Source organism: Dipteris shenzhenensis, chromosome 31, assembly GCF_047967505.1.
Source record: "Dipteris shenzhenensis isolate YYH24624 ecotype China chromosome 31, Dip_SZ_1.0, whole genome shotgun sequence".
Taxonomy (NCBI): Eukaryota; Viridiplantae; Streptophyta; class Polypodiopsida; order Gleicheniales; family Dipteridaceae; genus Dipteris; species Dipteris shenzhenensis.
The window spans coordinates 42056667-42075067 of NC_141626.1; the positions used below are offsets into that span (position 1 = coordinate 42056667).

At 43.6% G+C, this 18401-nt stretch overlaps 1 protein-coding gene across 2 annotated transcripts in view; it reads right to left on the minus strand.

The window, feature by feature from the left end:
* The window catches only part of IBR3 (acyl-CoA dehydrogenase-like protein), a 122902-nt gene that overhangs the window by 10684 nt on the left and 93817 nt on the right, over positions 1-18401 (minus strand). For both annotated transcript variants that reach the window (XR_015540449.1, XM_087369736.1), the window contains exons 10-11: positions 7902-8113; positions 6821-7009 (exon numbers count right to left, since the gene is read on the minus strand). Coding sequence is in view for 1 of the 2 variants with exons in the window: in XM_087369736.1 (XP_087225862.1) it covers positions 6821-7009; positions 7902-8113 (401 nt within the window). In the remaining variant the exon portion in view is untranslated. The remainder of the gene's footprint in view (positions 1-6820; positions 7010-7901; positions 8114-18401) is intronic.

Consider the following 18401-nt stretch of genomic DNA (forward strand, 5'->3'; position numbering starts at 1 on the left):
AACACACTACAAGAAGAGAAGAACCATATACAAAAGACAAACTTTATTCCAATTCATATTCATTACATAAAACCGACCAGTAGTTTTCTTCAGGCATATCATCTTATGCAGGCCACTCCACATCAGCTCACTCTTCATCTATTACAAACAACACCAGTGACCACATGCCATCATTCATCCATTTCTAAGTCTACATTCAAGACAAGATACATGATCTGTATGCTCTCTAAATTCTGATTTTTAGACCAGCCTTGCAAATTGTCAGTCCTGAATTTCCTGATTTCCAGCAAGCATCCACCTTGAAAAGTCTCCTACTGGCACCCTCTTCTCAAAAATCAGCAACAGCCCACTTCTACTGGCAAAATCCAGTCAAAAACCAACCGAACATTCATTTTCCTACACCCAGGTAGTGAATTTCAGCAAATTCTTCCTCCTGGCAAAAACGTTTGTGCTTGTAGCTCTCAGTATCAGCAAAAAAACAGCACCCTGAACCTCTTCTTCAAGTCACCTACCTCCAGACAGCAATTCCAGTCCACTGGAATGCTTTTCTCCACGTCACCCTCCTCCCAGACACAGGAAACACCTATTCCAGAGATTGCCCTGCTTCTCTGCACCTTGTAGCATCATATTCTCGCACTTCTTCACGATGAAATTGAAGCCCTCACTTGGGAACTGGCTGCCCACAATTTCATACACCAAGGCACTTAAGCACATATTCATCGACTATGTGCACACAAATGCATGTCACCTGCATTTAGCATCTAATTGCCCACCGACCATTCACATATGATGAACATAATCCCGACCCCATGGATTTACAAGACAACCACGATAAAAAAATGCTCATGCCCTCATACAGAAAGAACTCGGGACAACCATGAAAGGTGTATGTCATCCCAAACAAAACCCCGTCATACTCTGGATACCATGCTCTCGATTAGCCTGGTGCTCTCACACCTTGGGCTCATCATTTCCCTTGCACATACACTTCCATCAAAGCCTAAATCTTGATTGCCACATATATCCACACATCCATGACGCCCACACTGAGTCAATGAGTGCTCCCATGACTTTACCACAATACGGAACATCACTCATGTACACATGTACAAGTTGAGTTTGGGGTTTTCAAAAATCTTCACACACCTTGGGCAACCCCACTCTTCTGCTGTGACATTCATGTCCAGCAGCTGTACAAACAGCTGTACAAACAGAGACTATTTATCCTCATGGATCAAATAGAAATCTCGGTGCATACACCTTCCAATTCTTCAAGCATTTTCCTCTGTCAAATAACCATTGATACATCCTATCATGATCTTCCATTTTCAGCAACCCCCTGGGTTCTTTATATATGGCATCATCAATATATACTATTGCATTTCCTCCTCCATACCAGCTCACATAATCTTGTGATGGAAAAAACCATTCCTCACCTCTACTCCTCTTGACACATCTGAATTCCACTCATAATCATATACTGAATTAACAAACATCTCATCATCAACTTCCATCTCATGGTCATCCAATTTGCAACCTACATCATTGGTTTCCAACTCTTCCTCTGGACAACCTGCCAAACTAAGACTATAGCCAGACCACTCATCCATGTGTTGAGCATCAACATGAGGTGTATCCACCATAAACTCATTTCCTTTCATCCCATCAACATCAAACACAGCAACTTCATGCACTGTAGACTCATCATTGCCACTTCCCTGTAGTTTCTCCAGCTTCAAGACCACTGGTGATCCTTCAAGATTCTCCACATCTTGCAAAGGCATCTCTACCAAGTCAAGCTTCCTAAACTGCCAGGCAAAGCATCTTGGTCCCTCTGACCAACAACAATAGCCTCACATGCATTCTCACTACTGACAACTGACTCATTCTCTTGGGCATGACAAGAAACACACACCTTATGATCAGCAACCACACATGCAAAATCTATCACGTCATCATCCAAAATAGCATCTATTTCATCATCAGTCACACCATCACTCCCTTCCTGCACAACTGGTATGCAAGTATTTGTTATCTTCTCCAAGGAAGCCAATTCCAACAGATCATCCAATGCATTATCAAGAATACAGTTCAGCTCATCATCCAAATTCTCACGAGCTGCAATATCCAACTCATCACCCGGATCATCAATATGTACTTTAGTATCTTCATTAGTAACCTTTTGATCATCACATTCTACCTTGACTGGCTGAAGTACAGGCACATGCAAGTCATTACTCATTTTTGAATCAAAGAGATCATCCAAGTCATATCCATATTCAAACACATCAGGTTCCTCAACATTAACATCACTTTCACAATCTACAGCATCATCAATAATCTTCTTAAACAACATATCTGGATTTCTCTACCAAGAGTCAAAAGTACAATCAACATGCTCATAATCAGTTTCAGCCTGTATAACAGTATGACCAGCAGCCTCTTCCACATTAAAATCATGACAAACAGACATACAGGAACCCTTACCCTCATCCCTGATAACATGCAAGGAAAAATTAGTAAACTGTTCACATGGTAGATAGCACACTAGAGTCTTCATCACTTCCCTAATCATAGGATGAACCATAACTGGCTGCACATCATCAATACTTCGATCCTCCTCTCTGATTTTTAGACCAGCCTTGCAAATTGTCAGACCAGCCCTCTTTTCCTCCTATCTTCTCCACTGGAAGTTCTTCTAGACTGAGGCAAATGCCGCTGACTTGCTGCAGCCACTTAATCAGCTCAGAAAACACACTTTTCCTTCCTGTTTTAGCTCTAATTCACCTCAAAATCATTTCCGCAGGGCAGTAGCAATCACAACTATTAAAACAGTCCTGAATTTCCTGATTTCCAGCAAGCATCCACCTTGAAAAGTCTCCTACTGGCACCCTCTTCTCAAAAATCAGCAACAGCCCACTTCTACTGGCAAAATCTAGTCAAAAACCAACCGAACATGCATTTTCCTACACCCAGGTAGCGAATTTCAGCAAATTCTTCCTCCTGGCAAAAACGTTTGTGCTTGTAGCTCTCAGTATCAGCAAAAAAACAGCACCCTGAACCTCTTCTTCAAGTCACCTACCTCCAGACAGCAATTCCAGTCCACTGGAATGCTTTTCTCCACGTCACCCTCCTCCCAGACACAGGAAACACCTATTCCAGAGATTGCCTTGCTTCTCTGCACCCTGTAGCATCATATTCTAGCACTTCTTCACGATGAAATTGAAGCCCTCACTTGGGAACTGGCTGCCCACCACTCTCCTTCAGAGAAAACAGCAGCCCTCTTCCAAAATTCACCTTTCCCGCGATAGAATTGATCTCCCAGCATGCCCTGCAGCACCAGCTCAGCATCCACAGCTCTAGCAAGTCACATGCAGTCTTCACAACTCCTCCAGGACCAACCAAGCGACCTCCAGAATAGCTCTCTCTGTGGCTCCCCAGAATCCCTCCGTGAGTTCCTCCCCTTATGGTTCTCCCTTGCGCGGTTCCCCAATGCTGCAGCCTCCTCTGAGTGCCCACGATCCCTTCACGAACTCTCAGTTCCGCTCCCCCAGCTAGCCAAGGAGCTCCTCTTCCACCTTCTCTTCATTGCTATCATCCCGTGTGCTTGCCAGCTCGTGATCGGTTTCCTTCATCTTCCTGCAAGCCCACGCTCCCTATGCATTCGTGATCCCTTCCTGTCTTGTGCTATCACTATGCGCCTCTCTTGTCGATGATAAGCTTCGGAATAATGCCCTCTTCTTTCCCGGTCCTTCTCTCCTCTGCCACTCCCACCTAGCTTCTCTACTGCCCCCGGTTGCGCCCACTGTCTCCCAGCTCTTCTGCAACTTTCTCCAGCAGCCGTGTACTCTCTTGGGATCTCCACTCTCCAAAAACCTCCCCTTTGCTTCTTTTTTTGAGCTCATAAACGGTTCAGCCACTCCATCAACCGCACAACTCTCTGAGCTCACCTCTCTCCCCCTTTCGGAATTTTCAGATCACCATGCCTCCTTCTGCAACTCCTTCCTCCTCCATGTTCGGTAGAGATCCCCCAGCTCTTGTAGTAGCGTCGCCTCCTTGTTCCGGAGCTTCCAAACCATCGCCACCCTCCTGCGAGCTCATCCCCGCTTCTGGTTCTCCTCCCCATATCACTGTAGCTTCTCCCTTCTTCTAGAGCTCACGAAGCTCTCTGGTGTCTTCTCTCTCCCTGCAATCTTGCCACCTCGCCATCCATAACCTCCTCGCCTCGTCCTCACGTAGCCACCTTTGCATCCCTTTTTGATAAGTGCCACGTCACCTTTGCCTTTTACCACTCTCCAAGGATTCCCACAATTTCATACACCAAGGCACTTAAGCACATATTCATTGACTATGTGCACACAAATGCATGTCACCTGCATTTAGCATCTAATTGCCCACCAACCATTCACATATGATGAACACAATCCCGACCCCATGGATTTATAAGACAACCACGATAAAAAAATGCTCATGCCCTCATACAGAAAGAACTCGGGACAACCATGAAAGGTGTATGTCATCCCAAACAAAACCCCGTCATACTCTGGATACCATGCTCTCGATTAGCCTGTGCTCTCACACCTTGGGCTCATCATTTCCCTTGCACATACACTTCCATCAAAGCCTAAAGCTTGATTGCCACATATATCCACACATCCATGATGCCCACACTGAGTCAATGAGTGCTCCCATGACTTTACCACAATACGGAACATCATTTATGTACACATGTACAAGTTGAGTTTGGGGTTTCAAAAATCTTCACACAACGGCTGATCTATTTTCACGATCAGGTCTATGTTGGGCTCTACTTGATTGAGATGTGTCGACAGAGAGACACATTGATGCAACGGATCAGAGAGCAGCAGAGATTGATGCTATAGGTCACCGACATCGATAGGTCACAGACTTTTGTTACACACTTTTATGCCTTTGAGTCAACTGCCGGTGAGGGTGAGGGAGAGGAGCTTGAGGAGATGAGAGCATCATGGATTAGTAGTAGGAGAGTCCACCACGATGTTGCTAGACGAGGGACACACACTCCACGTGCGATATGGATAGGGACCAAAGCACGCACAATGGAGGTTCGGTCTATCTCAGCCCTTCTTAGAGGTGACCGCCACAAGCGAGGCATCACACACCGGATCCATAGATCGAGGAGACCACGCCCTCCCTCACACCACGAGACAGCTCGACACACACAAATACAAGAGCTCCTTGCATCTCAATAGAGAGCCACTAGGTTACCTAGATATACGAAACCTCAGCATGTACTAGGAGTGCTGGCTCTGAGCACCTAACACTCTGTTATTTGGCTTTCGCTACTCTAGCATTTCAACATTTGATTCATTAGTTTTAGCACTTTAGCTTTTTAGCTTTCAGCAAGGGTCTTAGTGAACCCTTTGCTTCAGCCCTCAGTGACTTGTATGAGTTACCTTTTTGGCGTGTACTTTGTCTCATAGGCCTACGAGGCCTCTCGCAGATGTTAGTATATATTTCTTTCTTTCTTCCTCTCTCTCATTGCTTGTACAACTCTCTCACCCATCACTCGTACAACAATACAGCCCGTCGCCCCATACAGCCATACAGCCCCTCGTCCGTACCCTCTAGTCCATTGTCTGTACAGCCGTACAGCCGTCGTCCCCACCCCCTTTCAGCCCATTGTCCATACAACCTCAGTCCGTACCAGCATGTACCTCCATACCAGCCCGTACCCTCTCTGTACAGTCTGCCATACGCTCTTTCATACAATCCATCGTACCAGTACCGTGCACCTCCTATGCAAGTGTTTGCTCTTAAACCCCAGGCTAGGCTGAGCCCTTGGCCTATCCCTGGGGGTTAGATATAGTCAAAGGGCGAGACAGATTTGCACAGGTCATTTCTGATGGAGTTCCCCAAGACAAAGTTGTTCCCCTCTCGCCAGCCATCCTATACTGATATGGCTTCAACACCCTCCCCCCATGCCTTAACATACCACAGATTTCAAAGCCAAGGAGACCAACATGAGAAGATTTATTTCTTACAGCAAGAACTCAGGGATGCAAAGCTTCAAATTGCTTCTCTGGAGAAGGCAATTTCAGAAATGAAGAGTAATGGAAAACAAGAGGTAATCCAAGAAGTTTTACAGCAATGTAGTATTGCAACTCCTACACCACAGGTTGTGACTAAGGTACAAGAAATTGTCACTACTCAGCTCAAATCTATAGGACAAGAAATTACAACAACTATGCATAACAAGATTGACAAATGTGATGTTTATGGAGAGGTACAACAGTAGGGAGCCATAGCAAGAAACAATAAGATCTTACGCATTGGGCGATTACAAGCCCAACAAGTACTAACTAATTAGCAGTGTATAGTATTCTACTTCACCAGAGGTAAAGGATTACTATTTTTTGATAGTGATCGCCAGTCCCATAGATCCTGAAGGGTCTCAAGAGGACTCTCTCTCTCTCTCTCTCTCACAGATGCCATGTGCACTCCTTGACCCTCTGGTTTATCCAAATGTTGTAAGTCTGTTTTTTTGGTGTGTGCTTTGTCCCATAGGCCCATGAGGTCTCCCAAGGATGTTAATATTCTCTCTCTCTCTCTCTCTCTCTCTCTCAACTGAATGGATTCGCAAATGGCAAAGTTAATGACATACATGACTTCAAGCTAAAATGATTTAAAGGGCTAGTCTTACATTCCAAAACTTTAGTAGCACTGTTAAAAGGATGCAATAACCAAAAATAGAGAGGAAATATGAAAACTCTACCAATTACATCATGACAATTAAATGGCAATACAGATGGACAGAAAAAGTATGAAAAAGAGAGCAGACCTCCATATTTCCAGTATCTGGTGGACTGCAATTGAAAACCTGAGGTGCAAACAAAGACTGCCCCATTATTTCACAAAGATGTGCGTAGTCCAAGTTGCTCAAGCCAGCTCCAAGAAGTCTGCTTTCCTCGCTTTGTTGCAGACCTTTATCACCAGCTAGCACTCTTGATGCCAAAGCCGCACTGTCAGCCTGCAAGGATGCCATGTGAGCTTAAAATTGTTTGAGATAATTGACATGTCACAAAGTGAAAAAGATGATGTACTTTTCTCCCCCTGCCCCTTTAAGGAAAAAAGGACAGTATCCCCCTTATTTCCTTCTCGTTTCTTGCTTTGAGGGGTGAGGAAAAGGGAAAAGGCTAAAGTTGAAACCCTTATACAATATTTCTGGAAACTTGGTGCAGACAAGCAAAGAGCAGCTACATTGCTAGTATTAGATAGCAAATGAAGTAGGGAGAGTCCTAGAGAGCCAAGGTATATATTAAATCAGAGGGAGAGGTCTAGCAGCCACAAGCATAAATTCTGGCATTCAAACAAATCTTCCCTGCGAATCGGCTTCATCATAAGGGGACTTTTTGTGTCTTCATTACAAGGCTATGATAAGACCAAATAAGATATAGAATAAGCTCAAATTACACCACCATTGCAACATAAGCAGTCTAAACATTATCCAATCCTGATTTTCAATGTGAAAGATCAGCATATTCCCATATATCATTCTTTTCATAAGAAGCAGACATACAAAAATCCATGTGTGCATTGTACTGTTCTTTTTAATTCAAGTGGTAGGAAGGTCCTTCTCGCTCATGTCCATAGTTTCCAATAAGACTATTGGTCAATCAACCAGGGTCAAACTATTATCAACCAAGGTTTGCCCCGAATTTATTTGACTTTAATCCACTACTAGTCTGCCCACTTAGCGAAATGAAACTAATAAATTACTTAATTAACATTTAATATAGGTAGTAAAGGAATCTATACCATATCAAAATTGGGACTGTCTTAGCCTTGCATTTTATATGCGCATAGTTATCACACTCATAAAATGGAAAACTAAGCATCAACTAGGAAAGATTAGAACATACCGGAATCCATAAATTCCAAAGGCCTTCAGCCTTTGCCAAGTCTTTTAGCTTTTCCTCCAATGGGTGTACTTTCCAACGTTTCTCTGACTGAGCATGAGCAGTGAATGCCATTTCATTTGGATAAATGAACGTCTCCATGAACCTGACTAACTTTCTCATCAGCTCTTCCACCCTTGACGAAGGGTCAAATCCTCGTAAATTCACATGTTGCTCTGTGTACATTGGATCATGAACATAAATCAGCGTTCAAAGCCTGCTGGCTGCTTCAGCTCAAATATATAACGATGAACATAGATTACTATACTTGTAAACCATGCACAAGATTTTGTCTTAAATTTTGAGAATTATCAAACCTTCACCACTCTGCCTCATTAAGTTCCCATGAAGGAGAAGGTAACGAGAATTGCAAGCATACCCCAGAGTGTGTTCCAGAATCTGCCACGTCTGCTTGAGAGAGCGTAGCAGACTCTAGGAGGTGATTGATGGCACTGAGCAGAAAAGACCTTCATTGACATGTCAAGATATATCTAGATGAATCTAGGAACATGCCCAAACTCATCCTCTAAAAACACGACACATAGTGCAGTTTCAATTGACATGTCAGCTATGCTGAATGATCCAGGAATCATATTAAAGCCACATTTAGCAGCCTCAAGTGCTCCAGGGCTAATAAATGTCTCGGCACTGCAGTTTCGAATCCAAGGCAAATGATGTCCTTGGAGGGTCCAATTAGACAATCATGGTGACATGAACACTCCATCACTCAATACTGCATTTACTTCCTTACTTTCATTTCAATAAGAAGATTTGGGTCTTATTTTCAAAGAAAAAGTTTAGTTATTGGACGAGTACAAGTTGTGGCTGTAAATGGTTCTTCATTGGGTATAGTGTGGCATCAAATGTTATCAATTCTAAAACCCATCCACCAAAAATGTCATCAATGTGGATGCGATGGTCCATGCATATGATAAGCACAAAAAGGTCAAATTCAAAAGAGAAATTTCAACAACTTCAAGGAGGACAAGCTCAAGGGGGCACCCCTTCCTCTTCCAGCGACCCACCATCTCCCATCCCTGTAGTCCATCGAGATGATCAGCCAGCCGTCAATCTTCTCGAACTGTCAAGCTTTTGAAACAGACCTTGCATGTCGAAAATAATCATGAAGCCTTTTAGCACTACCCACCTTGCGCGAATCAACTGCTAAGGGATTAACATCATCCATAGCCAGCCTAAGATGTAGACAAGGCTCAAGCCCAAACTCTGGTCACTTCTTTTCTATGTGTCTCCAAGCCTTTCCATCCACAGGAATCCTTACTATTCCATCCGTGGAGTGGTTGAGAGAGTGCCAATCCATAAGTCAGCTAATGATCCACAACAAAACAAGTATGTGATGCATGTTAAGATGGGCATCTGTCACATTACCGTTCCCTTGTGTGTCTTGTGATGCTTATCAATATCTAGATGCACCACATTATGGATAAGTTGTAGAGTGCTTCTTTGTAACTCTAGAAAGGATGCAATCATTGGGACATGCATGGATTGGCTTGTAATACATTCCTAATGATGCAAGCATTGTCTTTGCATCCTTTTTTGAGTCAAGCATTGTATTTCCTTTTGGAAGTAGTATTTGGAGTAACCTTAGACATTGATCCATTATCAATTTAGTGAATTGACTCACAAACTTCACAAAATGAGACTTGTATCTCATCATTCAATTGTATCTCAGGTAAAGGTTGGAAGTGACCAAATCTCCTTTATGTGCGCGATTGATATGGTGCATAGTCTCCTCATTCGTCCTTTACATCATGCACAATCACACATAAAAGCCACATTTGGCTCGTCATTTCCACCAATAGATGATCCATTAGCTGCCCTTGATTGGGTACATGTGGGATTACCTGGTGGCACCATTTCCTGCACACTCGGTGCATGGACAGCTTGCTGTCTATCGACATATGCAGGTAGATTCACATCCTGGAAAGTAATTCTTCTCATTTCCATATCCCTCATGGGTGTCTTATGCATCTTCTTCTCATTAAAGACTACATCATGGCTTTGTATGATCTTCTTTGCTTCTAGATACCAAAGATGATAGCCCATCGCCCACTTTCACCATAATCCAAAAAGATGCATTTCCTAGACTTATGATCTAGCTTTTTTTAAAGCTCTTTGGGCACATGTGCATATGCCTCACACAAAGGAGAAAAACGAGATGCTGTAATAGATTGCTGCAAAACTGAAGTGTGGAGGCTCAAGAGCCAACATAGCAAAACCCTAGGGTTAACTTCCCTAATTGGACTAAGTGTCGTAAATGACCTAGGTGGTAAAAAAACAATTGTACCAATAGTCCTAACTGACTATAACTAGGCCTACAAGGTACATACCAAGGTATAAGTGGCATCTATGGATAGCCCATGAGATGGCCTACATACACAATTGGATATTCAAAAAGTGATTGGACAAGGATCGGGTTTGCAAGAACAAGATTGTTCTACAAAAGTTCAAAGGAGAGACAACATCACCTAATGAGCTAGACGAATGGTTATTTCAAACTCAAACCCAAGGTGATGCAGCAAAGATCCAATTTGCAGTGCTATATTTGGAAGAATATGCCCCCACATGGTGGAGGCACCATTTACAAGAGGTAAACAGCGGACTTAAACTAGGATTAGCTACTTGGGATGAAATGGTTGATACTTTCCTTCCTCCCTTAGTTGTGGACCAATATGTATGCCATTGGTATGACCTAGCTCAAATTGCTTCAGTCAAGCATTATATAAAACAATTCTAGAAGCTTTCTTTATTTTTGGATCATAGTGGGAGGAAGACCATAGGTGAGCATAAACTTCATTTGGTTTCTAAGTCGTCTCCACCAACTTATGGGACATTAGGTAGATTAATTCCTAAATATCCTACTGTCAAGGTCTCAAAGACCAGTACTTTTGGCAAAGATTCTAAATCTGATGGTAGACACCTAGATAATAATAAGGAAAATAGGGAGGTTCACAAACAGTTATCCCATTCTCTAATGGATGAAAGGAGAAGAAAGGACTTTCTTTTAGATGTGGGGGGAGACCACAGCAAGGCTTGCAAAGCTAAATCAGTCCCAGGTAAATTGAGTATGATTATAAAGGTTTTAGAATCTAAGGATGAGTCTGAGGGTGTAGATGAGTTTCAAGATTGTGGGTAGGAAGTTCTCAAAGATGATGAGGTGGAGGATGAGAACTGTTTTCAACCCTAGCTGAGAGCCATGAATGGCTCAAGGACTTAATCTTGAGAATACTCCAATGGCTGGAAGGCTTGGCATCCAAAATGCTTGGCAGTGCGAAGAAGCACAAAGGGTGGTATGCATGTTCTTATCTACAAAGACTAGGTGTCTAGCATTAAACTGTGAGATCGGGAGAGAGAGCAAAGGTGAGAACTGAAAACGGGAGAGAGAGAGAGAGCTGAAAGCTTAGTTGCAAATAGATGAGTGTGAGAGTGATACAACTGAAGGAGTGAGATAAGGTTTTGTCCTGGTGACAAAACCTTAGTAGTCACTAACCATAGTTAGTGGACTAACTGCGGTTAGGGGAAAAAACCTCTTAAAGAGGGGAAAGTGCCCCTAACTAGCTTATTAAATTACATTGGTCACTGCTGAATTATATCTATAATTCTAACACCCCCTTGCAGTGCCAATGTCATGTACAAGGATGATTAATCACCAAATGGATATAAGTTCAGGGCACTGCGAAATGCCTCAAACTTTTCACGTGGAAGTACTTTGGTGAAAATATCTGCAACATTGTCATGTGTGGACACAAAGATCATACTGATCTCTCCTGCATGCAACTTCTCTCTGACGTAGTGATAGTGAACCTCAATGTGCTTCGCGCAAGCATGAAACACTGGATTCTTTACCACTGCAATGGCACTCTGACTATCAGTGAGAGTTGGAGAAGGACCCTCCAATGACAGATGAAGATCAACAAATAGACGACGCAGCTAGACACATTCAACTGTTGCTGTGAAAGCTGCCCTGTACTCAACTTCACATGATGAGGTAGCCACTGTAGATTGTTTCTTGCTCAGCCAAGAAATGCAAGCTTTACCCAAAAAGAAACAATTGCCACTAGTGGATTGCCTAGTGTCATAATCACCAGCCCAATCTGAATCACTGTAGGCATGCATCTGCAAGTCACCCCCCCTAGGAAATAACAAGTCAAAAGACTTCGTGCCCTGCAAATAACGGAAGATGCGCTTAACTGCCTACCAATGCATAGTTTTTGGGCTGTGCATATACCTGCTCACCTGAGATACTGCAAACTGAATATCAGGTCTAGTGTTGCAAAGATAAATGAGGCATCCAACAGCCTGACTGTAAAATGTGGCATCAACTGATTCTCATGCATCATGCATTGTGAGTTTCAGCCCCGGCTCCATGGGAGTGGCTATGGGCTTACAATCATGCATGTTAAATCTGTCCAAGAGTTTCTGTACATACTTGGACTGAGACATAACAGTGCCGCGTCTCTCTTGAGAGAGCTGGATCCCCAAATAAAAGTGAAGCAGCCCCAAATCTGACATGTCAAAGTTGGTCTGCAAATCAGCTTTGAAATCTGCAATATTATCTTCATTAGACCCTGTGAGCAATAAGTCATCGACATGAAGAATGATGACTAAAATTTCCCCCCCCATCCTTCTTGATGTAGAGGGTGCTCTCAGTAGGACTATTGTGCAGGCCCTTGCTGGTCAAAAAGGCATGAATCTTGGCATACCATGCCTCGTGCCTGTTTCAGCCCATACAAAGCTTTATTCAGCTTGCATACCTGAAGTGCATTTCCTGAAATTTCAAAGCCTGGAGGTTGTTTGACATAAACCTCTTCCAACAAGTATCCATTTAGGAAGGCTGTTTTAATGTCCAACTGATGAACATTCCACTCAAAATGTGCAGCCATTGCAATAACAGAGCAGATGGTGGTCATCCGGGATGTAGGAGCAAAAGTCTCCTCATAGTCTATGCCCTTTTTTTGAGCATAGCCTTTGGCAACCAGCCTTGCCTTGTATCTATTAATGGAGCCATCAGGCTTCCGTTTCACCTTGAAAACCCATCGTGTACCAATGGCATGTTTACCTGGTGGCAAGTCTACGACATCCCAAGTCTGATTTTTCTGAATGGACTGCAATTCATCGTGTATGGCATTCATCCAATGCACATTGTCCTTTGCTTCTTCGAATGTTGCAGGCTCCTCCTCATCGAGAAGAGTACCTGCATATGCTGATTCCATTGAATTAGCACCTTCCATGTGCCTTACTGCACTGCGAGTTCTGCCGAGTAATGGAGCATCAATCTTACTCTCCTTGAGAGTCTGTAATAGCCAGTTTGGGACTGTTTTTGCTGCATGTATGTTTGCAATTTCTTGCTGAACCACCTGTTCCACTGCCTGTGGAGGAGGCAAGACATCCTGTGGCTGAACTGGAGCATCGGGAGGTGGCTGTAAATTCTGATTTGCATCAGAAATATCAGCAGGGGAACCCAAGGCAATGGGTAGCAACCCCTCAAAAACATCCTCTGAAGAAGAAGGCATATGAAATTCAGCCTGAGTGTGAGCTGAATTTTCTGCAAATATCACATCTCTACTGACAATGATCTTGCGTGTAGCAAGATTGTAGAGACGGTACCCCTTGCTTTCTGCACTGTACCCAACAAATATGCCCTTAATTGCCTTATCTGACAACTTATGTCGATATTCAACTGGCACATGAGCATATGCAAGGCATCCAAAGACACGGAAATGATCCACTGAAGGCTTTCTCCCATTCCAGACTTCATAGGGAGTTTTTGTTTTCAAAGCCTCAGTGGGAGACCGATTTAAGATGTAGTTGGCACACATTAGACCTTCAAGCTAGAATTTGTGAGGCATGTGTTTGCTTTTTAGCATACATCTGTCCACCTCCATAAGAGTTCTATTTTTCCTCTCAGCTTTGCCATTTTGCTGAGGGGTCAGCCTCACTGTGAGCTGATGCACAATACCCTTGCCTTTCAGAAAAGCATCAAAATCTGCAAACAAGTATTCCCCAACTCTATCTGTGCGCAATGTCTGTATCTTGAGTCCAGATTCATTTTCAACCATGGCTGAAAAGTGTTTAAACACCATGAACACTTCTGATTTGTGCTTCAGCCCAAAGACCCAAGTGAAAGTGGAGTAATCATCAATAAAAGTAACAAAGTAGAGATGACCACCCAATGATGGAGTCCTCATGGGACCACAGACATCACTGTGTATAAGCTGTAATTTTCGGACAGCTTTAACTGAACCATCCTTTTTTAAGGGGAATCTGTGCATCTTGCTTAAAATGCACCCTTCACAGGCATGTGGAGGAGGTATCTCAAGAGGTGGCAATGCATCAACCATAGAGTGCTTCTGAAGTGTCATCAAGCTGTTGTAATGCATGTGGCCATATCTAGCATGCCATAACTCTGCATTCTGCATGGCAGCAGTAGGAGTAGAAACTGCAAGAGCATGGGCTGCTCTTTTCTCAAAAAGATCAAGCTGAAAAAGCCCACGCAGTAGAGTTCCAGATAATCTCAAGGCATAATCATTTTCTCTGTCTCGGACAGCACATTTGTCATCCTCAAAGATGACCTGAAATCCAGCCCTGTTAAGAGTGGACACTGAAAGGAGATTCTTGGTGATACTAGGCACATACAAGACATCTGAAAGTCTGACCACGTACTGAATATGACGAGATTCTCCTGTACCACGTACTGAATATGACGAGTTGTTGGCACAAGTGACTTTCTTACCAACGGGAGGTGGATGCAAGGAAGTGAAGAGACACTTCCTAAAAGTGATATGCTTGGAGGCACCGCTGTCAAAATACCTAGTATTCAGTGTTTCATTGACACTAAAAGCTGATGCATCCGTGGAAGGATCATAACTGCAAGTCAAAAAGGCATATGTATCATCATTACAAGTGGCTGTACTATCCCGAGCATCTGGAGCAGCCAGCCTGGAATCTGAAATGCAAGATAAAAAGGCATAATCCTGTCCAACAAAGTTGGCTGCAGCATCCCCACTGTCAGATGCATGAGGAGCTGAATCTGAAACAGCCATACCGGAGCTGTTTTTCTTCTCTTTTGCAAGCCTTTTCCTGCATTCTGCAATGTGATGACCTGGCTTTTGCAGTAATGACAAAAACCCCTCTTCTTGGGCTTACTTGCAACATTCTTAGCCTTTTGTGAAGGCTGTCCTGACCCACTAGAAGGCTGATTTACTGATGTCTTTGCCTGTCCCTTTCCTTTTGACTTGAACTTTGAGAGCATAGCTTGTTCACCTGCACGTGAAGCCAGGTTTTTCCTGGTCTGCTCTTCCTGAAGCAGAAGTTCTATCAACTCATGAAAAGTGAGAGGATTTGTACCCCCCCTCAATGATAAGTTCAGCGAGGTATGAAAGCTGAGATAAGTCTCAGGAAGAGAATTCAGAGTGGTGGTAATCATCTCTGAATCAAGAATAATCTCATCAATGTTCAATAATTGCTCTCTGAGATCCTGTAGCTTTGTGAGGTGGACTGACATGGAGTCACCCTCTTCCATATGTGTATTACTTAACTCTCTTTTCAAGAAAGATACCCTTGCATCATTCCGGGCTGCATACATGCTTACTAAGATATCCCACGCTGCCTTCGAGGTCTTACACGACCGGATATGCGGAATGATAAATCTTTTCACTAAAAGAGAGATGCATGACAAAGCTAAGGCATCCCGTGAATCCCATCTCTTTTGTTATGGAGTGGTGGCTACAGCTGCACCAACAACCTGTCCTGCAACTGCACCTTGTGCACGACCTCTTCCACCTCCTTGCTAGGGAGGGGTATTAGGTGCCATACCTGCTGGTCGGATCTCATCCCCATTCACATAATCCCACAAATTACGAGAAATCAGAATATTGCGTACCATAAAACTCCAGAGGGAGTAGTTGGTACCATCCAACTTGTCTTCCTGTGAAAGACCACCGAACTGGAAATCATTCTGATTTTGCTGGGCCATGTCTGAGAAAGAGATTACAGCAAATACAAAACTGAATTCCCTTGCTGGGAATGAAATGCACAACTCTCAAAAAACACAGCCAAGCACTGGCTGAAAATGCAACTCAAATTTCTGCAATTTCTCTGTCAAAAATCTGTCAAAGCATCAAAACTCTCCCAAAATCTGCCAAAAGTGTTGCAAAACACTTACAGAAAGGCAGTGAAAACTGAAATCTCCAAAATTGCTTCTCCAACACAAAAGCCCCAAAATAGACCTGAAATTGTAACCAGAAAGGGGCAAATTGAACAAAAACCCCAAATGTTGCACAAATTTTGCTCTGACTACAAAAGCCCCAAATTTTACTGCAAAATTGCAGTGTGAATGCAAAAGCCCCAAATTTCTTCAACACTTGCAGATTTACTGCAATGTTTGCCCAAAAAAATCCAACCGTGCTCCCACAAAGCTAAGCCAAACAATGGCTATATGCAAAGAATGTGCCTACAAATGAACCTTGCTAGTAGAACCCTGCTCAAAAGTCCTGCATTGAAAACGACACATGCATGAAGCAAGAAGGCCCTGCTGGTACGATGACTGTACGACAAAGTACGGATGATGTACGACTGGCGATGATGTACGGTACGGAAGGACCTGCAGGAGCTGTACAGACTGTACTGGGAACCAGTACGGAACTAGTGCATGGAGTTGAACTACAGTGTACGAAATCCGTACAAGGTACGGACGACGAGCAGATCTGGTATGGCGATACAACGTATAGAGCGCTGGTATAGACGATGAGCAGATCTGGTATGGCGAAGGTACGTACAAAGCGCTGGTACGGACGACGAGCAGATCTGGTACGACGAAGGTACGTACGGAGCCTCTGTATGGAGCTATATGGCTGCATGCTGTACGGCGACGAAGCAGATGTAGTATGTGCTGTACGAAAGTCAGCGCAGGTACATCGTCGATGGAGCTGTACAGAAGTTGAACAGTTGGAGCTGGAGCTTGCGGGCTGAGCTGGAGCTGGAGGCGAGAGCTCAACGAGGCTCTGATACCAAATGTGAGATCGGGAGAGAGAGAAAAGGTGAGAACTGAAAACGAGAGAGAGAGAGAGAGCTGAAAGCTTAGTTGCAAATAGATGAGTGTGAGAATGATACAACTGAAGGAGTGAGATAAGGTTTTGTCCTAGTGACAAAACCTTAGTAGTCACTAACCATAGTTAGTGGACTAACTGCGGTTAGGGGGAAAAACCTCCTAAAGAGGGAAAAGTGCCCCTAACTAGCTTATTAAATTACATTGGTCACTGCTGAATTATATCTATAATTCTAACATAAACCCATGATGAGTCATGTCACTGAAAGAAGACCTTAGGCAAAATTTAAAAAAGGAAGACCTGAGGTCCCGAAGGGAAAGCCAAGCAACTGAGCCCCAAGTCATGAAGAAGGAGGAAGGTGCAAAAGAGGAAGGGGGAACTATCCAAAGAGTACTCCTAAAGTTGGCCCATGGTTTTAGGATAATTGTCATGAGAGAATAGGAAGGCGATCTAAGATGGGCTGAAGTGAAGACCAATCTGTTACTATCCATCCAATCTCCTCCCGAAGACAATGTGCATGATTGTATCTTGTGAATAAAATATTCCTTCCACGGCTCCTGTCCAAGCATAAGTCCCCTCACAACCATCTTGTAGAGCAAGGCCCTGCACTGTAAATCTGAATCAATTATATTAAAATCACCTTCCGAAGTGGGGAGAACGAAAGTCTCCCAAGCAACTCTGGCTATAACATTTGCAATTGAGCCCTTGCTCTAGCAAGGCACTCCTGAATCCAAGCACCAATAGGCCTTTTCTACTCTTCCCTCGGCAGGGCTGCCAACTGCTAGCGAATACCAACTCCTTGTATAGGAATCTCCCACCTATTGGTACTGGTGACCAAATGATAAAAGTCACTAATACTAGTCAGGGCTGCAGCCTAAACGAAGGAGATGGCACTCCACCCTGCATAAGTGACATCCATATCTGCAAAGTCACCTCTGTGAGATCCTCCTCTGCATAAAAGGCATTTGGAATCTTAATGCTAGCAGAGTGTCCCTTGAAGTGGCTCAAAAATCATCAGTACTACCAGAAAGTGGTGTAAAGTAGAAACACTAGTGGCAATGCATACAAACACACCTTTGCCCAGAGCCCAATCATGAACATAGAATCTATCAATCCATGCATGTATAGGCATTTGCAGCCTAAGCGAAGGAGATGGCACTTCACCTTGCATATCTGACATTCATATCTGCAAAGCTACCTTTGTGAGATTCTCCTCTACATAAAAGGCATCTCGAATCCTAATGCTGGCAGAGCGTTCCCTCAAGTGAGGCTCAGACATCATCAGTACTACCGAAAAGTGGTCTGAAGTGACACACCAGTGGCAATGCATACAAATCCATCTCTATCTACAGCCCAATCATGAACATAGAATCTATCAATCCATGCATGTATAGGCATC